Source organism: Carcharodon carcharias, chromosome 6 (genome assembly GCF_017639515.1).
Source record: "Carcharodon carcharias isolate sCarCar2 chromosome 6, sCarCar2.pri, whole genome shotgun sequence".
NCBI lineage: Eukaryota > Metazoa > Chordata > Chondrichthyes > Lamniformes > Lamnidae > Carcharodon > Carcharodon carcharias.
The window spans coordinates 123,307,118-123,335,072 of NC_054472.1; the positions used below are offsets into that span (position 1 = coordinate 123,307,118).

The 27,955-nt window shown below is 46.4% G+C and overlaps 1 protein-coding gene across 3 annotated transcripts in view; it reads right to left on the reverse strand.

Annotated features, from left to right (window-relative positions):
* myom1b (myomesin 1b) overlaps nucleotides 1–27,955 on the reverse strand; it is a 220,854-nt gene that overhangs the window by 142,485 nt on the left and 50,414 nt on the right. For all 3 annotated transcript variants that reach the window (XM_041190639.1, XM_041190638.1, XM_041190640.1), the window contains exons 7-8: nucleotides 1,223–1,311; nucleotides 1,066–1,125 (exon numbers count right to left, since the gene is read on the reverse strand). In XM_041190639.1, coding sequence (XP_041046573.1) covers nucleotides 1,066–1,125; nucleotides 1,223–1,311 — 149 coding nt within the window. The remainder of the gene's footprint in view (nucleotides 1–1,065; nucleotides 1,126–1,222; nucleotides 1,312–27,955) is intronic.

Genomic DNA, 27,955 nt, shown 5'->3' on the forward strand with positions numbered 1-27,955 from the left:
TCAGCACCAGGTTTCACAAGGAGCATCACATCACTTTTAGGGGGCTCACGGTCAGGTCTCTACCTTTCAGGCCAGCCGTAAGGTGGTGGTGGCTTTTCACTGGCTGCAGGACTGGGGCTTGCTTGGGGAAGGGGAGATGTGGCCTTAGGCAAGGGAAGAGGCAGCAGTGTGGGGGCTGTACTGGGGAAGGGGGGGGGGGGGTATCCCAGGGTGTGTGTGGGGGCATATGTTGAGCTGTGCAAGTGACCTGAGGAAGCAGTCTCCATAAGAGATGAGGCCAGATGGAGATGTGAGGGTGTGTGTGAGAAAGAGAGTGGTGATGTCCCTTGGGCTGGCAGTGAGTGAGACGCCAGTGAATGTGTGATGGGCTTGTGAGTATGTAGGTTTAGAGTGAAAAGATGGTTGCCTTACCCTGGCAGCATAGATGAGATCATTCATCCGTTTTGTGCATTGGGTGGCTGACTTCTTGTGTAGCATTGGCAATGACCACCTCTGCCACCGTTTCTCAAGCTGGAGTGGTGAGATTGATGGGCCTCCTGTGGCCAGAGCGGGGGCAGAGGACATTGTAGCAGGCCTCCAGGGCGTCCAGAAGATGTCCTCACTGAATCGGGGGGGGCTCCGTTTTTCCTGATTTTTGGGGCCATGTGCTCACTGCAGCAGTCCTTGGCTGCAAGCATTGAGAAGTGTGTGCGTGGCTGCAATTTAAATATGGCGCCCTGCATGAGCAAGAGGTGAGGTAATGGCATGGCATGCAAATCGGAGGCTCCCGCCAGCAATAAGGCATGTTTCTTGTGGTTGCATAATGAATGAGGCGGGAATGAGACGATATGGCATGAAAACCCACCATTGCAACTGGCGGGGAAAACAAACTTTTTTCCCACCCGCTCCCGCACTTTGTGCAAATCTGGGATGATACTGCCCCAAGTTTCAGGTTTTAAAGTCTACAGATTATTGGATGAACTTTTGTGCATGTCAACAGATCGGGCAGATATTATCCTGTTTTTTTTTAATCCAGGAGTAAGTAACTACATTCAAGCTGGTTATACTAATAAATATGATACCTACAAGAAGGAGGTGCAAATCTTCCAGGATGGAATGAGAAATCACCATGCTCTCCCTTGAATCCTGAAACAAATAAGAAACAGATGGAGGTTTGTTGGTGCAAAACTATATTCAAGCTACTAAAGCAGATTAACGTGAAAAATTCATTTTGTGGACATACTTTTTACCACAATTGATGCAAAAGCTGAAAGCTCTCCCTTTGCATTCATGGCTGAAGCCCGATATTGGGCAGTGTCATCAAAGTCACATCTGAAATAGAACCAGATGGCAGAATTAGACGCAAAAGAAAACAAAACTAAGTAGAGCATTTGGTAAAGTTATCTCCACATTTAGCTTTTTAATTCACTCATTTTTTCCTTTTCCTCCTCCCCAGAAGACTGGTTGGGATACAGTTGTGTAAGTATGATCACCATTTAGTATCTGATCAGCTCCATTTGCCATGCCTTTCAAAAAGTAAGTTCTAAAGAATTGATTTTGTTTAATTTCTAAAACAAAATCTGCATGTTAAGCTGTCCTAGCGGTTCAGTTGGCACAGCTAATGCCCTGCGACATGACACGTTGCCAGTTCGATTTTTGATCTGTGCTGAGTTAACTGAGGAATAATTGAACTTAACAACTCAGATTCTATGATTGGCATTCACTCTGTGTTTAGCTTCCACTTAATGTACTATCTGGTGATCCCATTACTTGCCAAATGCAATGAGATCCACCACGATATTCCCATGAGTGCTAGCTACTGGATACTTTCTATGGATTTCTGCTTTCTACACTAATGTTTCCAATGTTTCTTATCTGAGAGCATCCAGACAGAGTCCAGAGTCTCTCTGTGACTCTGATGACTGGACAAAATCTGCTTTTACTCATCACAGAACTTGTGTGGCCTTATTGTATAAATTGGCTTTGCATTACCATAGAACTCTTGAGTTACCAGAAAGCCAATGTGCTCGGTGGAGTAACGGTCTGGAGCCCACAAAAGGCAAGGGAGAATATCAGAGACAAAATTGGAGGAGGCAAAAAGTTAAGAAATGGAGGGTGGAATTTTACACTGGCAGAATTTTACAGATCCGCCGAAGTCAATGGACTTCTGAATGGCTCACCTCATTTTACAGCTCAGTCCCAGCCATGATGGGACCATAAAATACTGCCCATAACTGCAGCAGTACAATTTTTCTTGTGTCAGCATTTGATTAGTGGAAACATTCTTATCAATTCTGAGACTTCAGCACATAATCTAAGCTAACATTTCAGTGTAGTACTGAGGGAGTGATGTGATATCAGAGGTGCCATCTTTCAGATGAAACATTAAACCAAGGCTCTGTGTACCTTTTCACTCCAATGTAAAGAATCTTACAGCACTAGTTGAAAAGCAGCAAGGCAGTTTTGTCCTGGTGTGTGAACCAATTGTTAGGAAATAGAGACAGTTTAAGTAAGTTGCATTGGTATTTATAGGTGTCAGGAATGAGTTTTAGCTTTAATGTTAAGTTTGATTTGTATTTCTGTATTTGTGTGTTAAGAAAGCTCAAATTGAGTTTTAGGTTCACTTCAAATAAGGTGCCTGCATTTCTAATGAGAGTTTTACAACTTAAGCTAAGTTAAACAAACAAGGGTAGAAGAATTGGACTGTTGCCCAGCAACAGGGGCCCAGGGAGGCAGATCCCTCCCACAGACACACACACAGAAAAGCTAGAAACAGCAGTTTGTTTTGGAAGCTGTTGGAGAGGAGATCAGTTGGTTTGAAGACAGCTGTGAAGCAGAAGTAACCTAGAAGGGGTATATAACCAGTCCCAAGCTAAAGTTAGTTGAAAGTAGCTGCCAGGAGAGACTGGAGCAAAGGGAACAGATATCAAGTCCCATGCGAAAGAAAAGGCTACAAAAATCCAGGGGAGTGAAACAGGAGAAAGTCCCAAGAAGACCTTTTAGTCAAAGGAAGGACAGGGACCTGGAAAAGGTCCTGCTAATGAAGTTAAGAGGGAAGGGCAGAGAGGAAGGCTCCAAGCTTCAGATTTAAACAGACAAATGCTGCAGAAAGCAGATTTAAAGCAAGAACAGCTTGCAAGAGGCAAAAAGGTCTAAACAGACAACTGAAGGTCTGTAACATGTTGCTATGGCCTGTGAAGCAATGGCTCAGTTGATGGCTGAGTCAGTGAGAGAGGATGCATGGAAGATAGCTTGAATGCATGTGGTGAGTAGGGAAGAGGAACATCAGAAGGTGAGTTCGAAACCCTGGAAGTGAACCCTTGCAGAAGGCACCTGAGAGAAAGTGTCCATTTGGGAAAAGATTCCAAGGCGAGTTCTTGAGAGTGGAGATTGGAAACCGTCATGTGAAAGACAGAGTTCAGTGAGACTGGTTGACTCATGGTGGGACAAACATCTGGGGGCAGCATCTGTCTGGAGTGGCATCTGTCACTTGGTTTCAGAGTGTGGTGTGCCTGACCACAAGGTGCCTATTGGTTTACATGGACTGTGTACATTAGAGTATAAGATACCTTTTGTAACTTGTGTTATCCTTACAAATCTGTATATATCTATAAAAGTATAGTTGTGAGTGAAAGGGTATTGTAATCTAGTTCATCTTTTCTTGTTGAATAAATATTTTATTCTTTTGTTAAAAGTTCATCCTGTGACTCTGTTCAATAGCTACTCTCCACATATCTAAACAAACAATTAAAAGTTAGGATCCATCAAGCTGGGTTCCAATCGGAGATCAGGCTTGTCCAGGGTTAATATCAGCTGGGATCATAACACAACATTTATCCTTCAACCAACATTGTTAAAGCAGATTATTTGCTTATTTATCTCACTGCTGTTTGAGGGGCATTTCTGTGCACAAATTGGCTATTATGTTCCCTTACATTACAACAGGATCTGCATAGGTGGAACTGTATCAGGCGGAACTTATATATTATAAATAGAACCAATAAAAGCATAATCATTGAACATATTTAAAAATAGCAACTTTATAGCTGAATGAGCATTACCTAAATCAGAAGGGAGCGGGTTTGATCAGACAAACAGGGCAGTTCTGTCGTTTTGATGTTAACATTTAGCTATTTATAACTGGTGATAATAGATTCCTGCACTATTTGACTGAAAGGTAATGGCTTAGCAGTTCTAATTAATTTGAGCCTTGGAAATGCCAGCATGGATGAATTATTTTCAATGTTGGACAATGCTATATAGTAAAATCATTTTATTTCAAGCAGATTTTTAGAAGATCATCAGGATCCATCGCTCTGTTAAGTTTACACAATGGTTGCTGTTTTCCCTGACTTTCCAGCCAGCAAATAATGAACATGGATTGAAGAATCTTCACTATGTTTAAGTTAAGTCATGTAGTGATATTTATATAGGTGTTGAAATATCTGATTGCTGTTGCATTCACTGAGGCATCCATTTCAAAAATATTTCCTGTTGCAATTAATGGGCTGAATTTGCTAACATTAGAAATCTTTTGACTATTGATTGTGATATATAAATACACTTTCAAGCAGTTGTTCGCAAGAGGGCATGGGGAGGACTTTCAATCACTTTCTTTCACTGCCCTTAAAATTTTGTTAGCACCCAGGGTTCAAAAGCCACATTCATTTTGCATTAAAGAAGCGTAAGATGTAATTCGGCGATTATAGATATACCAAGGATCCAAATTCTGACAGTACCATTGAATCATAGGAACTGAATGGGGCATAACTTGCATCTTCCTTGAAGTTGTGGCACTCACAATATTGGCATATTCTATTGTGACACTGTCATATTTGGCTACTTTATAACAGTAGAATGAAATTTAAGGCTGTCCTTCTTAGAAGTGAATGTGTTTCTTTCTGATCAGGGCATCAAATTTGGCAACTTTCTATGAATTCTTTCTATGGAGTCACGCAAATATTCATAACTGATTCATTTGTGAAAGGACTATTATATGGGGACATGATTATTCTGCAAATTTTAAACAATTTTATACAAATTCTGGGATTTTCAACATAGTGCTGACAAGCCAGAAAGAGAAGTAGGAATCAGCAGACATGACAGAGCAGTGGGAGGCATTAAGGAGGAGCCAGGGAGTGCACAGAACAAATATTTTCCCACAAAGAAAAGCTGATGGGCCTCACAAATCTATACTCCCCTATATGTCAAAGGGGTTCCATAGTAGGATAAGGAAAATGAAGAAAACATTTTTCAGATGCCAAGATTTGAATACAGTAAGTCTTCACTTTAAGTCATCTTGCTTTATGTTATTTCGCATCAAAGTCATTCAGTCTTTAGGGCTGGTATTCCCAATTTGCATTGTCATTTTGGATACAAGTTCATCTTGCGCCGTTGCATGTCGTCATTATGCATCGTCGTTGCATTGTTTCACGTCGCTGCAACGCTGGGTCCCATGATCCAATCGGTGCCATTTGAATCAAGTGCAATTAGAGATTTTCATCTGCACTCAAGGTAACTGAGATTTTTTTTTTAAATGCTCTGAAGCAAAGTTCTCAAGAAAGAATATCCAAATCAACAGGGAAGTTGAAGCCTGGGCTGCTCATTTCCGTGAAGAAAAGGCTCATTTCTTGACACTGCAAGCTGATTTTAATTTGGAGCCCCACGCAGTCTGCTACTTTGGGTGAGGCAGAGAGAGGCATTTATGACTGTACACAGGTAAAATGCTTTCCTCATGTCTCAAGCTTGTTTGGGTGAAAAATAGAGGGTGCACAGTACTTAACCTTCAGGAAGCTGACTCTGCAGTCTTCCAATTAATGTTGGAGCCTCCAAGTCTGGCCCTTGTTCTCTGCAGCAGGTAAGGCAGAGAGGACATTTTAAAGCCAGTAAGAGAGCCATTTCCTGAAGTTGAGGAGAAACCATTTTAAAGCCCCTAATTCCCTGTCAGGTTTGTGACTTCATGCTGCAATCCCTTGGAATAACATGAGTCACAAACACTCAGCCAATAGTGAGCCTGTTACTGCTAAGAAAACAAGAAAAACCATCAGCCTAGCAGTGAAATTGGATATTTCATAGCATCTTGAGGCTGGAGAACGAGCAGTCAATATTGGCAGAGCACCCCCTACATCAATGGGAACAATCCGCAGTAAACTGACAAAAATCAAGTGAAGTGCGCAAAGTGTCACACCTTTAAGTGTTGGCAGGGTGAATCAGACTAGAAACACCATAATGGAGAACATGGAAAGACTCTTGGCAGTCTGGATCACAGGATCACAGAATCACAGAGTGCAGGAAAGGCCCTTCGGCACATCGAGTCTGCACCGACACGTGAGAAACAACTGACCTACCTACCTAATCCCATTTACCAGTACTTGGTCCATAGCCTTGAATGTTATGATGTGCCAAGTGCTCATCCAGGTACTTTTTAAAGGATGTGAGGCAACCCGCCTCCACCACTGTCCCAGATAGTGCATTACAGACCGTCACCACCCTCTGGGTAAAAAGCTTTTTCCTCACATCCCACCTAAACCTCCTGCCCCTCACCTTGAACTTATGTCCCCTCATGACTGATCCTTCAACTAAGGGGAACAGCTGCTCCCTATCCACCCTGTCCATGCCCCTCATAATCTTGTACACCTCGATCAGGTCGCCCCTCAGTCTTCTCTGCTCCAACAAAAACAACCCAAGTCTATTCAACCTCTCTTCATTACTTAAATGTTTCATCCCAGGCAACATCCTGGTGAATCTCCTCTGCACCCCCTCCAGTGCAATCGCATCCTTCTTATAATATGGCGACCAGAACTGCACACAGTACTCCAGCTGTGGCCTCACCAAGGTTCTAGACAACTCCAACATGACCTCCCTACTTTTGTAAGCTATGCCTCGATTGATAAAGGCAAGTGTCCCATATGCCTTTTTCACCACCCCACTAACATGCCCTTCCGCCTTCAGAGATCTATGGACACACACGCTAAGGTCCCTTTGTTCCTCAGAACTTCCTAGTGTCATGCCGTTCATTGAATACTTCCTTGTCAAATTATTCCTTCCAAAATGTATCACCTCACACTTTTCTGGATTAAATTCCATCTGCCACTTACTTGCCCATTTGACCATCCTGTCTATATCTTCCTGTAGCCCAAGACACTCAACCTCACTGTTAACCACCCGGCCAATCTTTGTGTCATCCGCAAACTTACTAATCTTACCCCACACATAGTCATCTATGTCGTTTATATAAATGACAAATAATAATAGGGGACCCAGCACAGATCCCTGTGGTACGCCACTGGACACTGGCTTCAAGTCATTAAAACAACCTTCTGTCATCACCCTCTGTCTCCTACAACTAAGTCAATTTTGAATCCACCTTATCAAATTACCTTGTACCCTATGTGCATTTGCCTTCTTTATAAGTCTCCCATGTGGGACTTTGTCAAAGGCTTTGCTGAAATCCATATAAACTACATCAACTGCACTACCCTCATCTACAACCCTGGTCACCTACTCAAAAAATTCAATCAAATTTGTTAGGCATGACCTCCCTCTGACAAAGCCATGCTGACTATCCCCGATCAAACCTTGCCTCTCCAAGTGGAGATTGATTCTCTCCTTCAGGATTTTCTCCAATAGTTTCCCTACCACTGACGTGAGACTCACTGGCCTGTAGTTCCCAGGCTTATCTCTACAACCCTTCTTAAATATTGGAACCACATTAGCTGTTCTCCAGTCCTCTGGCACCTCCCCCGTGGCCAGAGAGGAATTAAAAATTTGGGTCAGAGCCCCTGCAATCTCCTCCCTTGCCTCCCTCAGCAGCGTGGGACACAAATCATCCGGACCTGCAGATTTGTCCACTTTTAAGCCTGCCAACACCTCCAATACCTTGTCACTCCCTATATCAATTTGCTTAAGAATCTTGCAGTCTCTCTCCCCGAGTTCAATACCTTCATCCTCATTCTCTTGGGTGAAGACGGATGTGAAGTATTCATTCAACACTTTAGCGATGTCCTCTGGCTTCACGCATAGATTTCCCCCTTGGTCCCTTATGGGCCCTACCCTTTCCCTGGTTATCCTCTTCCCATTGATATACTTATAGAATATCTTGGGATTTTCCCTGCTTTTACTAGCCAGAGCTTTCTTATATCCCCTCTTTGCTCTCCTAATTGCTTTCTTAAGCTCCACTCTGCACTAATGCCTCTTAGTTTGTTGGTCATGCAAGCAAAAGCCAAAAACCTCTATGAAGACCTACAGGATGAGCAGAGTGAGTGTTCTCAGTCGGAAGGCGGAATCTTCTTGTCCTGCCAGCAGTGGGAAGCTTGACAGGCAGGGAATCTTAATTTGGTGGGAGGCAAGAAATCAGTTTCCCAACAGCGGGATGAACTTTAGCAATTAAATTCTCAGGACTTTAAAGGCGGATTAAAGGCAAACAATGTCAGCAAGCCTTTCTGTATGCATTAGTGTGTCATGCATGCTCATTAAAAGGCCACCTTCCCAGAATCAAGTTCCCTGCCAGTCAGAAATGAGATGGTTCATATTTATGGTTCCATATCAGTGGCATGTACCTGAGTTGTTCCATTATTTTGAAGTGAATAGCCACTGCTTTGCCCTTCCTGGGGACTGCTCTCAAATTTCAGACTTTGACTCAGATTGGGTGTCGGTCGGCCAAGTTGAGCAAAGGCTGGACATAGGAGGCAGGCAGACTAAGGGGGTGAAGGGTGGAGTGGAGGCTGGATATGGTAGGCAGACTAAGGGTGGAAGTCTGGAGCAGAGGCTAGAGATGAGAGGCGAAGGATGGAGCGGGTGATGGACACTGGAAGCAGGCTCAGGGAGGAAGGCTGTCCAGGGAAGGAAGAGACTGTCCGGTGCAGGGAGGGAAGTTGTCTGGGGAAGGAAGACAGACTGTCCAGAGCAGGGACAGAAGCAGCGATGGAATGCGAGGGTGCAGTGACCTGTGATGGAGGGAAGTGCTTGCTTGTTGGGTTTCGGGGTCTTGTGGTTGGGCAGAGGAGGGAATTTCTGAACATTGATGATGGGAGAGAAATGGTACTAGAGGATGAGGTCACTGCTGTCTACAGTGGAGTCCTGGGAGTTGAACTGAGGGTACTGGCAGCGGAGGGAACAGTCACACAGAGAGGGCGAAGTAGGATGCAGTCAAGTTCAGGGTGATAGTCGGGTAGCTGAAGGTTTCAATAGATGGTGGGGGGAGGTTACGGGACGGACAAAACAGATGGCTTAGATAATGGGAGGTGTCAGGGTGCGCACAGGAACAGTAATGGGTGTATGCTCAGAGGCGAGTTAAGGCATGTGGAGGGTGAAGGTTATAGGTGCAAGGCTAACCAGGGGAGGTTCCAGGGTGTTAGGGGGGAGAAAAATGTGATATTGGATGGGTCAAGGGTGATGGAAGGAGGTTGGTGGTTGACAGGTGCAAGGTAGAAGCTAATGGAGTGAGTCTCAAATGTGACGAGCAGCATTTTGGCATTCTCTGCTATACAACACTGTCACTCTGAAACTGCGATCCTCGAAGTGGGAGGCAGATCTTTTTGGGTGGGTGGAGTTCAAGGTGAGCACAATTGGCCAACTAAAGGGGCACCCTAATAATCATGAGACAATTGAATGTCTACAATGCTCAATTATGTTTTCCTCTCTATGGTGAAGCCCACACTGCAGTAAGTTTGTTCCTGACTCATGGGTCTCATAATATCGAGATCCCAGCAAGGTATGGAGCTGCAATTCATTCTGTGCGATTTGCCATCTGCTGCTATCAGAGGCAGGGATGAAGGGAGGGAGGGAGGTGGATGTCTCTGAGGGGCACGGCTGAAAGACAGCAGCAAACTCCCAACTCCAAATCTCTATCCTCCCGGTTGAATGGTCATGGCTGACAAGGGCTCATGTAGTGAGTCTTTCTAAGTTGCCAATGCAATGGACTCTCTATAGAGTCTTGAGGGCAAATGGGCACAAGCTGAATAATGTCTGAGGCGGGGTTCTCGCACATGTATCTCATCACCCTGGTCAAAGAGCAACATCTGCATGCACAGTCAAGTATGAACACGAGGAACACCCATCTCTGCTCCTCCAGGATGTCCTTTACCTGGAAGGAGTGGGGTGGGGATGCCATGTATAGATGGAAGCCAGGCACAGGGATTAGCACTGGCTAGGTGGCTCAGAGATGGAGGCAAGCCTGATAAGAACATGCTCACTAGATTGATTTCTGCAATTTGTTCACAGATCCACGGAGGCCTAGATGATGCAAGTGCTAGGCAACCCTGCCTTGCCACTGGCCAGATGAGGAAGAGGGCCAGTCACAGATTGGCACAGTGCCAGGAGGAGCCATGGCCTGAGCAGCAAGGAGCAGCGGGGTCTCAAGAAGTTCAGGATGCTGGAAACCTGGAGCCAGAGCAATGGTGAGCATTGGCCCAACCACGGGTATATTGTAGGTGGTGTACCTTGCCGGAGGCAACTTAGGATATCCCAGAATGTGGTCACTTATAGCTGTCAGCTTCTCCATGATGACCTGAGGCCACAAGGACTTGGAGGCAATCCCATGCCGGTGACATTAAAGGTCACCACTGCCTTAAACTTCTTTGCCAGTAGTTCCTTCCAGGGCTGCATTTGGGATGTGTGCGGTATCTCCCAGTCAGTGACACACACTGCATCCATGAGGTGACAGATGCTCTGTTCAGCACAGTGCACCAATTTGTCCCACTACACCTGGATCCCAAAAGCCAGTCTGTAAGAATATTGAGATTTGCAGCAATTGCAGGTTTCCCACAAGTGCAGGGCGCTATTGACTGCATACTTGGGGCGTTGAAAGCTCCCTGGAAACAGCAAATCACATTCATCAATAGAAAAGGTTGAATGTGCAGTTGGTACGTGATCACAGAGGACAAATTCTGCATGCTTGTGCTTGGTTCCCAGGAAACTCTCACGACACCTACATTCTGACCCACTCCCAGGTGCCACAAGTTTTTGAATGACCTTGACAATTTCAAGGCTGGCTCCTTCGGAATAAGGGATAGCCCAAGATGACCTGGCTAATGACATCAGTTTGCTAGAGGTACAAAAACAGAATTACCTGGAAAAACTCAGCAGGTCTGGCAGCGTCGGCGGAGAAGAAAAGAGTTGACGTTTCAAGTCCTCATGACCCTTCGACAGAACTTGCGTTCGAGTCCAAGAAAGAGTTGAAATATAAGCTGGTTTAAGGTGTATGTGTGGGGGGGCGGAGAGATAGAGAGACAAAGAGGTGGAGGGGGGGGGATGTGGTTGTAGGGACAAACAAGCAGTGATAGAAGCAGATCATCAAAAGATGTCAACGACAATAGTACAATAGAACACATAGGTGTTAAAATTAAAGTTGGTGATATTATCTAAACGAATGTGCTAATTAAGAATGGATGGTAGGGCACTCAAGGTATAGCTCTAGTGGCGGTTTTTTTTATATAATGGAAATAGGTGGGAAAAGGAAAATCTTTATAATTTATTGGAAAAAAAAGGGAAGGGGGAAACAGAAAGGGGGTGGGGATGGGGGAGGGAGCTTACGACCTAAAGTTGTTGAATTCAATATTCAGTCTGGAAGGCTGTAAAGTCCCTAGTCGGAAGATGAGGTGTTGTTCCTCCAGTTTGCGTTGGGCTTCACTGGAACAATGCAGCAAGCCAAAGACAGACATGTGGGCAAGAGAGCAGGGTGGAGTGTTGAAATGGCAAGCGACAGGGAGGTTTGGGTCATTCTTGCGGACAGACCGCAGGTGTTCTGCAAAGCGATCGCCCAGTTTACGTTTGGTCTCTCCAATGTAGAGGAGACCACATTGGGAGCAACGGATGCAGTAGACTAAGTTGGGGGAAATGCAAGTGAAATGCTGCTTCACTTGAAAGGAGTGTTTGGGTCCTTGGACGGTGAGGAGAGAGGAAGTGAAGGGGCAGGTGTTGCATCTTTTGCGTGGGCATGGGGTGGTGCCATAGGAGGGTGTTGAGGAGTAGGGGTTGATGGAGGAGTGGACCAGGGTGTCCCGGAAGGAGCGATCCCTACGGAATGCCGATAAGGGGGGTGAAGGGAAGATGTGTTTGGTGGTGGCATCATGCTGGAGTTGGCGGAAATGGCGGAGGATGATCCTTTGAATGCGGAGGCTGGTGGGGTGATAAGTGAGGACAAGGGGGACCCTATCATGTTTCTGGGAGGGAGGAGAAGGCGTGAGGGCGGATGCGCGGGAGATGGGTCGGACACGGTTGAGGGCCCTGTCAACGACCGTGGGTAGAAAACCTCGGTTAAGGAAGAAGGAGGACATGTCAGAGGAACTGTTTTTGAATGTAGCATCATCGGAACAGATGCGACGGAGGCGAAGGAACTGAGAGAATGGGATGGAGTCCTCACAGGAAACGGGGTGTGAGGAGCTGTAGTCGAGATAGCTGTGGGAGTCGGTGGGTTTGTAATGGATATTGGTGGACAGTCTATCACCAGAGATTGAGACAGAGAGGTCAAGGAAGGGAAGGGAAGTGTCAGAGATGGACCACGTGAAAATGATGGAGGGGTGGAGATTGGAAGCAAAATTAATAAATTTTTCCAAGTCCCGACGAGAGCATGAAGCGGCACCGAAGTAATCATCGATGTACCGGAGAAAGAGTTGTGGAAGGGGGCCGGAGTAGAACTGCAACAAGGAATGTTCCACATACCCCATAAAGAGACAGGCATAGCTGGGGCCCATGTGGGTATCCATAGCCACACCTTTTATTTGGAGGAAGTGAGAGGAGTTGAAGGAGAAAGTGTTCAGTGTGAGAACAAGTTCAGCCAGACGGAGGAGAGTAGTGGTGGATGGGGATTGTTCGGGCCTCTGTTCGAGGAAGAAGCTAAGGGCCCTCAGACCATCCTGGTGGGGGATGGAGGATAAGAGGGATTGGACGTCCATGGTGAAGAGTAAGCTGTTGGGGCCAGGGAACTGGAAATTGTTGATGTGACGTAAGGTGTCAGAGGAATCACGGATGTAGGTAGGAAGGGACTGGACAAGGGGAGAGAGAAGGGAGTCAAGATAACGAGAAATGAGTTCTGTGGGGCAGGAGCAAGCTGAGACGATCGGTCTACTGGGGCAGTTCTGTTTGTGGATTTTGGGTAGGAGATAGAAGCGGGCCGTCCGAGGTTGGGCGACTTTCAGGTTGGAAGCTGTGGGAGGGAGATCCCCAGAGGAGATGAGGTCACTGACAGTCCTGGAAACAATGGCTTGATGTTCAGTGGTGGGATCATGGTCTTCGGTGCCGCTTCATGCTCTCGTCAGGACTTGGAAAAATTTATTAATTTTGCTTCCAATCTCCACCCCTCCATCATTTTCACGTGGTCCATCTCTGACACTTCCCTTCCCTTCCTTGACCTCTCTGTCTCAATCTCTGGTGATAGACTGTCCACCAATATCCATTACAAACCCACCGACTCCCACAGCTATCTCGACTACAGCTCTTCACACCCTGCTTCCTGTAAGGACTCCATCCCATTCTCTCAGTTCCTTCGCCTCCGTCGCATCTGTTCCGATGATGCTACATTCAAAAACAGTTCCTCTGACATGTCCTCCTTCTTCCTTAACCGAGGTTTTCCACCCACGGTCGTTGACAGGGCCCTCAACCGTGTCCGGCCCATCTCCCGCGCATCCGCCCTCACGCCTTCTCCTCCCTCCCAGAAACATGATAGGGTCCCCCTTGTCCTCACTTATCACCCCACCAGCCTCCGCATTCAAAGGATCATCCTCCGCCATTTCCGCCAACTCCAGCATGATGCCACCACCAAACACATCTTCCCTTCACCCCCCTTATCGGCATTCTGTAGGGATCGCTCCCTCCGGGACACCCTGGTCCACTCCTCCATCATCCCCTACTCCTCAACACCCTCCTATGGCACCACCCCATGCCCACGCAAAAGATGCAACACCTGCCCCTTCACTTCCTCTCTCCTCACCGTCCAAGGACCCAAACACTCCTTTCAAGTGAAGCAGCATTTCACTTGCATTTCCCCCAACTTAGTCTACTGCATTCGTTGCTCCCAATGTGGTCTCCTCTACATTGGAGAGACCAAACGTAAACTGGGCGATCGCTTTGCAGAACACCTGCGGTCTGTCCGCAAGAATGACCCAAACCTCCCTGTCGCTTGCCATTTCAACACTCCACCCTGCTCTCTTGCCCACATGTCTGTCCTTGGCTTGCTGCATTGTTCCAGTGAAGCCCAACGCAAACTGGAGGAACAACACCTCATCTTCCGACTAGGGACCTTACAGCCTTCCGGACTGAATATTGAATTCAACAACTTTAGGTCGTAAGCTCCCTCCCCCATCCCCACCCCCTTTCTGTTTCCCCCTTCCCTTTTTTTTTCCAATAAATTATAAAGATTTTCCTTTTCCCACCTATTTCCATTATATAAAAAAAAACCCACTAGAGCTATACCTTGAGTGCCCTACCATCCATTCTTAATTAGCACATTCGTTTAGATAATGTCACCAACTTTAATTTTAACACCTATGTGTTCTATTGTACTATTGTCGTTGACATCTTTTGATGATCTGCTTCTATCACTGCTTGTTTGTCCCTACAACCACACCCGCCCCCCTCCACCTCTTTGTCTCTCTATCTCTCCGCCCCCCACAAACACACCTTAAACCAGCTTATATTTCAACTCTTTCTTGGACTCGAACGCAAGTTCTGTCGAAGGGTCGTGAGGAGTCGAAACGTCAACTCTTTTCTTCTCCGCCGATGCTGCCAGACCTGCTGAGTTTTTCCAGGTAATTCTGTTTTTGTTTTGGATTTCCAGCATCCGCAGTTTTTTTGTTTTTATATATTTAAGTTTGCTAGAGGTGACTGCTGCTGAAGAGAGCTACAATGCTACACATGCCTCCACCTGGTCCACAATTGAGCAGATGATAGGCCTCCTGAAGACGAGGTTCAGATGTTTAGACTGCTCAGGCAGGGCTCTCCAATCTCTCACCACAGACAGTGTTCTGGATCATCGTTGCCTACTGCCCCACACAACCTCGTGCTACAAAACATATCTTGGCTGAGGAAGACATGACAAATTGAGTGTCTCATCCAATGATGAGGATGGTGAAGGGAATGGTGATGACGAGGGCCATGTTGTCACAAAGGAACACTGCAAGGGTACGGCATGGCAGACAAGCCTGTGACAATCTGATAGCTAACAGATTCCAGGTAGAGTAAGCTGCTGAGACACCTGTTTTATTCTTTCATAGGAGGTAGGTGTCACCGGTAAGGCCAGCACTTATTGCCCAACCCTAATTGCCCTTGAACTGAATGGCTTGCTAGGTCATTTCAGAGGGAAGTTAAGAGTCAACCACATTGCTGTGAGTCTGGAGTCACATATAGGCCAGACGAGGTAAGGACAGCAGATTTCCTTCCCTAAAGGGCATTAGTGAACTAGATGTGTTTTTACAATAACTGATGGTAGTTTCATGGTCACAGACACCATTACTGAGACTAACTTTAGATTCAAGAATTATTTCTTGAGTTTAAATTCCACCGACTGCTGTGGTGGGATATGAACCCATGTCCCCAGAGCGTTAGCATGGGCACTTGTATTACTAGTCCAGTTTCATTACCACTGTGCCACCACCTCCTCATTTCCTTTACTATTTGGTTTTCTATCCTCTGGAGGCTGGCAGGCTCCAGCTCCTTTTTGGTAATAGACATTAAACTTTGTTCTAATGTACCTTGATTTAAGGTAGCTGAATTAAATTGCACTACTTAACATCTGCCCTGCTGTTGGTTTGATCCTTTGCATGTGCCAAACTGTGCTGATGTACAGAGCCCTGGTGCTAAATGCACGCACTAGAACCTGCAAAGCACTCTGTTCTACTGCAACCTCAGGCACCTATAAGGAGAAATGAGATTTATCCCAGGCCCTAACAAAGTCCGTGTACGTGGCAACTTGGAAGCAATATCAAACCTAAACTCGACAGGGATGCACTCATGTCACCTGACACCTGCTCCCAAAGTGGGGCCGACCTGGCAGAGAGCTCTTTCAGGCAGAAGCAGATATATGGGTGCACAGGGAGGAACAGCATGAGAACACCATTTGGCCTCTCAAGATCGCTCCTCCATGCAGATTGATCAGGGAAGATCATGTTTCTGACTCCTGATCGCTACTCACCCATAGTAAACCCATATCCCTTGACATCTTCTTCATGTCAGAAAATTTCAAGATTACTTTACAGTCCATTCATGGAGAGTTCCTTACGTACACTATGGGTTACTGGGTTGCAACTACTCCGAACCCTCCACTCACTAACTCCTACAAATCTCAATCCTAGATGGTTTTAGGATTAATGCGAGACTGTGATATGTCATTGTGGGCACCCCAGCCAAGGTAAACATCTTTTCTGCATGGAGCCTGCAGAGCCCTGTTAGAGCTGTTGATGCTTCACATGGATAGCCTCAGTCCTCGGCACAGTCCAGCACACAGGCCCATCCTACTCTCTCTTGCCTAATGAACTGGTACCCCTGTCCTTCAATAAAGTCCAGTGCACTGTGTTTGCAAACCCTTTACTTGAGGTCTACTGCAATCCTTAATAAGGGGGCAAGCAGGCCAAACAAATCTCCATGTGAAACAAAAACAAAAATACCTGGAAAAACTCAGCAGATCTGACAGCATCTGCGGAGAGGAACACAATTAACGTTTCGAGTCCAAATGACTCTTCATCAGAACTAAGGAAAAATAGAAAAGATGTATCCTGTTGGAGAGAAAAGCAATACTTCTTCAAGGTAGGTACTCCTTGAAGAGAAGTGGCAGTCAATTAAACACTAAAATAAAAGCAAAAAACTGCAGATGCTGGAAATCCAAAACAAAAACAAAAATACCTGGAAAAACTCAGCAGATCTGACAGCATCTGCGGAGAGGAATACAGTTAACGTTTCGAGTCCGAATAACTCTTCATCAGAACTAAGGAAAAATAGAAAAGAGGTATCCTGTCGGAGAAAAGAGCAATACCTCTACAAGGTACGCATTCCTTGAAGAGAAGTGGCAGTCAATTAAACACTAAGATAAAAGCAAAAAACTGCAGATTCTGGAATTCCAAAACAAAAATAAAAATACCTGGAGATACTCAGCAGGTCTGACAGTATCTGAGGAGAGAAATACAGGAATGCAGTTAAAGTTTCGAGTCCGAAACTAATCTCCATGTGAGGTCTGACAAAGGCTGCAATCAACTACACACACACCTCTTTAATCCTACACTCAATCCCTCTTGAATCAAGGCTAACTTACCCATTGCCTCCTTACTTGGATCCCTCATCTGCATGTTAGCTCAAACAGACAAATCACCAAAGACGGCCGGTAACAATTGAATGTGCCCACCTCAGCTTTCTGCAAATATATAGGGAAGCCTGCTCAGAAGACTGTGTAGAAATTCACTCTTTCAATCCTGAAACTACATCTACAGTGTTCCTTGTCAGCCGCACAGCATGTTTAACCCCCGTTGAGTATTCCTTGCACCCACCCAGATTTCACATCAGGGCAACAGCAACAGGAGGTGCAATGATCTTGCTGAACACTCTGTGTAGACATTATTTTCAGAGGTCATAACGTGGTAAGATGCAAGTAATAGCTTGTGTGATGTGTGCCCAAGTCCGCACACTCACAAATGATGGGCACTGCTTAATCATGTACATGTGGGATTATTGAGTAATCACTATGTTGATTGCTGAATCCATAGGATTTCATTATCAGACTCTGATGAGGGCTCAAATTCCACAGCCTTAAATGTCTGTGATCATTGAAGCAACTAGCAGCAAGATGGAATCCAGGATGCTTCCAAACTGTGCAAGTAAACATATATTTACAAGTGCTAAAAGTAGAAACACAATGGTTGTACACCTGCGCCACCTACGTGCCTTCAAAACTTGTTTATCTTTCTTTTTCTAGTACTATGTCTAGGTGCAGACTGACATCCACAGCTGAGGTGGAGGCATACTGCTGATTGCATTGCCTTGTTGATTATGATGACTTTGATGAGCATCCTATGGTGGCCTGAGGCCTAAAGGACCCCAGCATGCTAAGGGTCTCCTGCTCCTCAGCCTGACCTGCTGGAGTTGATGGGGTCACTTGCAGAGGGCAAGTGGAGTGGCTGGGCACCCCTAGAGTATCCTGGGATGAAGTCCCAGGCTGCCTGGCTGGAGCTTCTCCTCCCAATGGCATCTTCCTGCCTCCTTGAGGCGAAGGGGCACCTGGAGGGTGGTCAAGGTGCCCTGTCCCCCTTTCACCTATCCAGTGCTGACATCAGGAAATTTATACAGTGCTGGGGGGAAAGGGGGTATCCCAGGGTGTGTGTGGGGGCACATGTTGATCTGGGCAAGTATCCTCAAGATGGTGAGGGCTGAGGAGGAGGTCTCCAGAGGAGAGGAGGCCAGATGGAAATGTGCGGGTGTATGTGAGAGAATGAATGGCGATGTCCCTTGAACTGGCAGTGAATGAGATGCCAGTGAACGTGTGATGGCCTTGTGAGCGTGTGAGTTTAGAGTGATGAAATAGTTGACTTACCCTGACTGCACGGCTGAGATCATTCATCCTCTTTCTGCACTGGATGGCCAACCTTTTCTGTGTAGCTTTGGCACTGATCATCATTGCCATCGCCTACCAAGCTGGAGCGATGAGATTGCTGGACCTCCTGCGGCCAGAGCGGGGGTGGTGGAGGACATCACGGCAGGCCTCCAAAAGGCATTCCAGTGACCAGTCACTGAACCTTTCTTGGCTTTCACTGGGGCAGTCTTTGGCTCCAAGCATTGAGAACTGTGAGCATGGCTGCACTTTAGATATGGCACCTGGACTGAGGAAATGGTGAGGTACCAGCATGTCGGGTGATTCAGAGGCCACCCACCAGTGAGACTGTGTTTCCTATGGCTGTATAATTAATGAGGGGGAAGGCGGACAACACAGCGTGAAAACTCGCCATTGTGGTTGGCGGACAAAATGTCATTTTTCAAGCCTCCTACTGCACTTAGTGCAAATCTGAGATGATTCTGGCCGATGCCAGGATTTAATGCTGCCAAAGATCGCCTGACTGTTCTGCTTGTTGGAAACGCTGCAGGAGATTTTAAGTTTAAGCCCTTAGTGATGTACTAGTCTGAGACACCACAGGCATTGAGCGGTTATTCCATGGAACATTTGCACATCATTTGGCATTCAAATAAGAAAGCTTGAATGACATCTCTATATGACACCCTGCCTGGAGGGAATGTTGCACCAAAAAAATTCTTGCCTTCAAAATATTGCACCTCTTGCATAATTGCCCAGGTCATCCTGTCAGCCTTGATGAAATGTCTGAAAATGTGAAGATCACTTTCTTACCACCCAACATGACTTCATTCATACCGTCCATAGATCCAGGAGCAATAGCAATGTTTAAGGATTACTACGCCACACCTTCTCCCAGCTGATCAAGGCAGCAGATGGTGAGAATGCCGCCATCTGTCACAGAGATTTGGTGTGGCTACAACATCCTCAAGGGCATCTACAATATTGCTGATTCATGGGATGAAGTCACGTCATTGGGAACAGTGCCAAGCTGAAATTGTAGCCCAGGCATGTCAGTGACCACAGAGAATGTCATGATGCTGTCCCTGAGGTTCATCATAAAATCATCACCTTGGCCAGGAAGGCTGGCTGACGTAGTGGATTTGCTTGGTGTGGAACTGTCCAATGAAGAATTAATGGAACTAGAAAGTCAATGAGATGAAGAGAAGACTGTGCTGAAACACCATCCCCTCAAGCTTAATCAAGAGCTTTCTAGCTCATAGAAGAGGCATTGGAAATCTTCATGGAGGATGACTCAAACAGAGAGTAGTGTCAAAGTGAACAGCATGATCAGTGATGGCATTAACTGCTACAAGGAGATCTACCGGGAAAAGACTTTTCTGCTACAAGGAGATCTACCGGAGAAGGCTTTTCAAGGTTGTTGACGACCTTGGAGCTTTGTCTCATTAACTCCACCATGACCTGGTTGTTGTATGCTGCCCTCAACTCAAAATTAAAATCACTCCATCTCCAGTCATTGGCCTTTTCAGAAGAAAAGGACCAGGATCTCAAAAGTCATCGTTCACCAGGCAACAGTGATTGTCACACTCCCATCTATATTTCTGAGACTTGGAAAACCTGCAGCAGGCACCTCGAGGCACCACCAGCAGTGCCTTTGAAAGATCCTCCAAATGCAGTGGCAAGAAAGGTGGTACAACCGCAGGGTCCTCTCCCAAACCAACATGCCCTACATCAAGATGCTAATCACGCAAAGCCACCTCCACTGAGGGCTGTCTTGAAAGCATCCCTGAAGAGGTCAAACATCTCCTCTGATTCATGGTGACCGACTAAAATGGGACAAGGTTCATTCAGGAAGGCACCGAACACAGAGACACTTTGTCAGGTACATGCAAAGGTGAAGTCAAGGTGGCAGAGAATGTGGAAAAACCACTAAACAACTCATCTAACTGAAATAAAAACAGCAAGTGCTGGGAGAACTCAGCAGGTCTGGCAGCAAGGGTAGAGAGAGAAACAGAGTTAACATTTCGAGTCCAATATGACTCTTTTTCAGAACTCATCTAACTGACCCTCCAAGCAACAGCTGCCCACATATGGCACAGTCTGCAGATTGTGCATTGGATTTATCAGCCATCTCAGAACCTATCGAACCAGAGTGGAAGCATTTCATCCTCAAACCCAAGGGGCTGCCTAAGAAGAACGAGAGGGAGTGTTATCTAAGTTGAATTTATACAATACTTATTTTATATTTTAGTTATTTCAGCAAGGAGTGCAAAGTGCTACACAGGTACGGTATAATATTTCAACTTGTACATTGGTTTTTCTGGACAAGAAATGTCTGAAGGAACCTAACTCCAATGTTAAACATTGATTCCTATGGGAACCCATGATTCAGTTAAAATTGTTTCACTTAAAATCGTGATTGTCAGGAACACAACCACAACATTAAGTGAGGACTTACTGTATTGCAAAAAGTCTAGTGGATTACAGGAAGTGCGAGGGTGAACATCGAAAGGAATTTAGGAAAGCAAAGTGAAGGCATGAAAAAGTATTAGCAAGCAAAATCAAGGAAAACCTAACCATGTTCGGAATTTTCAATTGTGGCGGGCAGGGGCACTTAATTTGACATGATTGAAAAAGCCAGTTTCCAGCCAGCTGAAAATTAGTTTGGAATTTTGTTCTCCAGACTTTGACGGCTGGTTAAGAGTGGGTTGAGTTGTCGAGAACCCCATCTGCATTCATTAGCATCTCATGCATGCTAATTAAAAGGTCACCTCGCCAGAATGAAGCTCACTCTCCAAAGTAAGTTACCCAAGTGGTGTGCACCTGGCAAGCTTCATCTCTTTCATGACTTTGAGGTCAGTAGATGTTGGTTTCTCCTGCTTGACGACATTGCATAACTTCACTTGAGTGTCGGTAACAAACACTGTGCCAAGGCTGGTCACTGGAGGCAGGCGAAGGCTCGAAATCCAGGGGCAAAGGTCGGTATAGTGGATGGGTGGAATGAAGGCTGGACAGGGGAGGCAGGATTACTGGGGAAGGGAAAGAGAGTGTCCGGGAAGACGGGGGGAAATTTTCTTAGACAGCAGTGTCGGTGATATTGATGGTGGGTTACTGCGCAGGTGAGCTCAGGGTATTGGTGATGGGACGCAACAGCCACTGTCAGAGGGGGAATGGGATGAGGAAGGGTGGCAGGTCCGGAGTGAGAGTCTGGTAGGTAAAGCTCTATCTGGGGTGGGGGGAAGGTGGGGGGTGATAACGGTGGGGTCAAGACTTGGATAATAGGAGGGGGCAAGGTCAGGTTGGGCATGGGGATTGTAATGGGTTTTGGCTCTGAGGAGAGGAAAGGCATGTGGAGATAGATCGTGATAGGGTCCAGGATAATGGGGGGAGAGGAATGTTGATGCTGGAGGGGTCAAGGTGATAGGGGGAAATTGGTGGGTGACAGGGGGCAGGTAGAAGGTGATGGACTGAGTTTGAAAGGTGACGTGCGCCTTTTTTCCAATCTGACCTTGACCATACAGTTAGTCAGTGAGATCCCACAAGGTGGGAGGAGGGTCTTTTCGGGTGGTTGAAGTTCAAGGTCAGCTCAAGTGGCTAACTGAAGGGACACCCTAATAATTATGAGGCAACTGTATGTTCTCCTCTAAGCCCACATTGCAGCAGGTTTCTTCCCAACTCAGGGGTTTCATAACATCGAGATCCCAGCAAGGTGTGGAGCTGCCGTTCATTCTGTGTGATATGCTATCGGCTGCTGTCAGAGGCAGAGATGAAAGGCGGGAGGGAGGTGGATGTGTCCAAGGGGCACAGCTGGTGGACAATAGCAAACGCCCGACTCCAAACTCCATTCTCCTGGGTAAATGGTCTTGGCTGACAAGGGATCTTGCAGTTCGTCTTTCTATGCTGCCAAGGTGACGGCCTCTCTATAGCAGTGATGGGAAACCTAGGCTAGTGAGTGGGCCACATGATTGGCCCTCCTTCCTCTCAGTGAGCTGCGCTTGAAATGGGGCATGTGCACTAACCAAGCATCCATGAATAAGAAGGGGCACGCCGACTGAATCATAGCAGCATTTTGTTGGAAGCAGAGGAAGCACATGGTACTTACAGTCAATGTTGTGTGCAATCAGCATGCACCCCACTTCACACGCACTATTACTTTAGTAATACTGGCAGGAAATAAACTACGCAGACAGAAACCAGCAGAATCTGGCAGCGCTGTGCATGGGCAATGGTCAGCAAAATGTCTCACGGGCCACGCTCAGAAACCTGATGGGCTGCAGGTTGCCCACCTATAGAGTCTCAGGGGTAGCGGAGCCATGCAGAAAAGTGTCTGCGTGAGGCTTCTTGCACATGGCTCTCATCACCCCAGCCACAGAACGACGTCACCATATGTATTCATGTGTGAAGGGGAGGAACATCTGTCTCTGGTTCTCCAGGATGTCCTTTACCTGGAAGGGGTGGGATGGGAATGCCATGTCTAGACAGATGCCAGGCAAAGGCCTTAGCACTGGCCTGCTGGCTTTTAGATGGAGAGAAACCTGGAAAGGACGTGCTCACTAAATGTATCACTTCAATTCATTCACACATCCACTGAGGCATCGATGATGCAGGCAAACCTGCTTTGGTAATGACTCTCATCCAGATGAGGAGAAGGACCATGCAGGTTGGCATAGGGCCAGGAGAAACAAGGGCCTATGCAGCAAGAGGAGAGCCTCTATAAGGCCAAGAAGCTGACAAACTGGACCACTGCAATGGCCCATCTATGGGTGTATCACCGGCATTGCTCTTCTCCAGAGGTGTAAGAAAGGCAAATATTTGAGGCTTCCTTGTATGTCCCAGGATGTGGTTGCTCACATAAGCCAGCTTCTCCAGTATGAGCTGTGGCCATTAGGACTCTGTAGGAGTAACACAGGGCTTCAGGCCTGCATTGAGTGGATGGCTGTCTAGGTGCCCTTTAAATATGGCACCAGGACCTTTGACCCCATGAGGTAAATGTGCGGCGGATGACTTCCTGCCTTCCCCACCATGAGATTTGTCAAGCTCCTCAGATGCATAATTCATGAGGTGATCAACCGAAGATCATGCGTGTTCAGCCATCCCACCAACCAACAGGGAATATGTTGAATTTCCTGCCCACCGCCAGACTTATGGCTGAATCATCTGTGCCCGCTGGCATCAACCTATTAGGTGGCATGAGTGGACAATATGGCGAAAAAGCCAAAAATCAATTTCACAACATCATGAAACCAGTTTGCAATCGTCTACTCAGCCCATCAATGGCAGGCTGCATTTCCTGCCATTGGATATCAGCAGCCTCAGTGTAATACATCTGCATATCATTATAAGGCCAGCCTGCCGGAATCATTCCCCCTACGCTGGATCGTCCGCCCACATTGGTGTGACTGAACGCCGATGTCTTTCTCAACAGCATATAGAAGGAATGTGCTTGGTGGGCTGCACTTTGAGGGTGACTTGGAAGTGAGTGCATAGTAACGTTGTGGAGTGCTCATGAGGGACACTTGTTGGACTTCAAGTTGAGGCACGGTGGGGGTGGGGCGCAAAGAATGCGCTGCGGTTGAAGGTGGCACAAGCACATGTTGTGGGGGGGTGGCGGCGGTGAGGGAAGCAGCCACATATTAGCAACACCTTGTATGAAGTGACCATTCCTCTGCAGTGAGACAGTTCAGGCGCAGCCACGTTGACATGACTGCAATTGGGCCTCTAGCTTAACTACCCACTCAAGCAATGCACAGGCATCAAAGTGCCACCAAGTGCTCTAGAGCTTTTCATCCCTTGGACACAGACTGCAAACTAATAAGAATTTTAGTGAACTGCAGAACAATTGGGTGACTGGGCACATTGTACAATCTCCTCGTTAAAGCTGGCCATGGAGCAATCACTGGTGGAGGCACTCGTGGTCCCCTGCAATGTTATCATCCTGGTTTGGACCAGTCTCCCTCATGATTCAAGATAACAGTGCAGCCTTGCAGTGCAGGTTAGGGGAATACTTGCGCCTGAGCTGAGAGCATAGAATGCAGTCCAGTGGGGGAAGCTGCAGCCAATCAGTCAGTTGGATGAGGTTTCGGGCAGCCATGCAGTACATTAATCTCTGGCCATCCAGAGGCCAGCATTCTCCGGGACGTGTTAAGGGGCCTTCAGACTTAACCAAGAGAGACTCTGAGTACACCATGCCAACCCTCTCTCTTTCATCCTGCAGGAGGAGTACATTAGTAGCATGGAGCCTGATGAACTAGCTGTATGCATTGTGACATACAGAGAGCGAAGACGACACAGAAGAGAGCGACTGAGGCACCTGGTTGCACAGAGGGAAGAGCAGCACTCTCTGGAAGAAGGGGCAATTGGGACTCCCGAAGAGCTACAGTGAGCCGTCGCTGGTCAGCACCTAGCTAGACCCAGGGTCTATAGACGCAGCCTTTCATTCCTGCAGATGACAAACAACCTGTGTTGTTGACGACTGCACATGTCTAGGGAATAGGTCGGTCATGTCTGCCAGCAACTGCAGGATTTGGAGCCACAGGGACATGGAGGTATCCACTACCAGTGACTGTGAAAGTGAGTGACAGTGGTGCTCAATTTCAATGCCAGTGGTCCCTTTCAGGGCTCCACAGGTTGGCATCCATGAGGTCACGGATGCCATCTTCGCGATGGCACACAACTTTCTGCATTTCGCCTGGGACCAGGACAGTCAGGATGCAAGAATGATTGGATTTCCCAGATCTTGGGTTTCTATGTCATCCACAAGGGATTCCATTCGCTGAATGTGCAGCTGATGTGCGACCACCACAAACACATCCTGCAGGTCTGTGCACGGTTTCCAGGAAGTGTCCACGACTCCTACATTCTCAGTTGGTCACAGATCCCTGAAGTCTCCCAGGGTCCAAAGAAACTGCAGGGATGGCTCCTTGGGGACAAGGGCTGATGATACCTGTGTGGTGGCCTCAGACTTCAGCAGAGTGAAGCTATAATGAGGCTCATGCTGCAACTCACACCTTGATGGAGCAAACCATCGGGATGCTGGAAATGAGGCTCCAGTGTCACGCATCGTCATTGTCTGCTGCACCCTTTACAACCTGGCGCTGTATCAGAGAAAGGAGCCAGTGAGGAGGAGATGAAGGAGCCCAGTCACAGGCCAAACAAGGCAGGCACTCTCAGAGGGCCCTCATAGCTGCTCAATTTGTGGAGAATGATGACGACATGCAGTGAGAAGACACCATAAGATCCTTACATTGCATCCATGAACGTTTGACTCCAGTCTGGCTAATAGCAGCGCACATATTCTCTGTGAGAATGCTCCTGTCATGAAGATGCAGTGGAGGCCCTAATAGTCACTCAGTTGCAGGAGGATGATGACGACGTGCAGCATAGACCTTCACATAGAAGTAGCACTGCAGGAGCCTCAGCCCTTGCCCTTATCCAACAGGTTCAAGATTCTTGCTCCCTGTGTGGACGAGAGTGGGGACTATAGGAAGGATGAGCAAACTGACCATAGCACCGTGGTACAGGGAGCCATTCAAGTAGGGGGAGAAAAGAGAAATGTAGTTGTAATCAGAGATAGTATAGTTAGGGGAATAGATAGTGTTCTCTGTAGCCAGGATCGAGAGTCCCGAAGGCTGTGTTGCCTATCTGGTGCCAGGGTTAAGGATATCTCATCTGGGCTGCAGAGGAACTTGGAGTGGGAGGGAATAGATCCAGTTGTCGTGGACAATGTAGGTATCAACAATATAGATAGAACAAGGAAAGAGGTTCTGCTGACGGAATACAAGCAGCTAGGGGTTAAATTAAAAAGCAGAACCAAAAAGGCAATAATCTCCAGATTACTACAAGAGCCATGAGCCAATTGGTACAGGGTCAATAAGATTAAAGAGGTAAATGCATGGCTCAAAGATTGGTGTGAGAGAAATGGGTTTGAATTAATGAGACATTAGCACCAGTACTGGGGAAAGAGGAAGCTATTCCATTCGGACGGGTTCCACTTGAATCATGCTGGGACCAGTATCCTGGTGAATCGCATAACTAGGGTTGTAGATAGGGCTTTGAACTAAATACCGGGGGGAAGAGTTCAGTTGCATGGAAATATACAAAAATCGAAGTTTAAGGAGAGGGTAAGAGTGCAGGTTAGTGACGAGGCTGATTGTTACCAAAAAGTGAAAGGAAGGGACAGAGTGTGTGAATGCCATATTGCACCAAAGAATCATATAAGAGTAGGGAAAATTGACAATAGGGAAAACTTAAAGGCTTTGTATCCGAATGCGCGCAGTATTCGGAATAAAACTAATGAGTTAACAGTGCAAATAGAGACAGAGATAAATAGGTATGATTTGGTGGCAATTACTGAGACATGGTTACAGGGAGAACAAGTTTGGGAGTTGAATATCCAAGGGTACTCAGTGTTTCAGAAGGATAGGCAGGGAGGAAAAGGAGATGGTGTAATGTTGTTAGTAAAGAAAGAGATCAGTGCTATAGTGAAGAACAATATAGGCACTGGAGAGCAAGACGTAAAGTCAGTCTGGGTAGAAGTAAGAAATAGCAAGGGAAAGAAGTCCCTGGTGGAAGTAATCTATAGGTCCCCAAATAGTAGTTCAGCAGTAGGGCACAGTATAAACCAGGAGTATATAAACTGGGAGCATGTAAGAAAGGTACGGCAATAATCATGGGTGAATTTAATATGCATATAGACTGGACTAATCAAATTGGCAAGGGTAGCCTCGAGGGAGAGTTCATTGAGTGTATTAGAGATTGTTTCTTGGAGCAATACATTGTGGAACCAACCAGGAAGCAGGCTATTCTGGATTTGGTTTTGTGTAATGAGATGGGATTAATTAATGACCTCATAGTAAAGGATCCTCTAGGGAAGAGTGATCATAGCTTCCTAGAATTTCAAGTTCAGTTTGAAAGCGAGACACTTGAGTCCCACACTAGTGTTCTGGAGTTAAACAAAGGTAATTACATAGGCATGAGGGCAGATTTGGCCCGAGTGGATTGGGCAGGAAGACTACAAGGCAGGACAGTTGATGTGCAGTGGCAGATATTTAAGGAGATATTCAATTCCTCCCAAGTAAAATATATTCCAAAGAAGAAGAAAGATGATAAGAGGTGGGAAAAGCATCCATGGCTAAGCAAGAAAGTTAAAGATAATGTAAAGGCAAAAACTAAGGCATACCAAATTGCAAAGGTCAGTGGCAGGCTGGAAGATTGGGAAGCTTTTAAAGATCAACAAAGGGTTACTAAAGAAAAATAAAAAGAGCAAAGGTAAATTATGAAAGAAAACTAGCACAAAATGTAAAAACTGATAGCAAAAACTTCTACGAGTATATAAAAGGAGAGTAGCTAAAGTGAATATTGGTCCCTTGGAGGATGAGACCGGGGAGTTAATAGTGGGGAACGCAGAAATGGCAGAGACACTTAATCAATATTTTGCCTCAATTTTCACGGTGAATCTCATTAGTACCACCC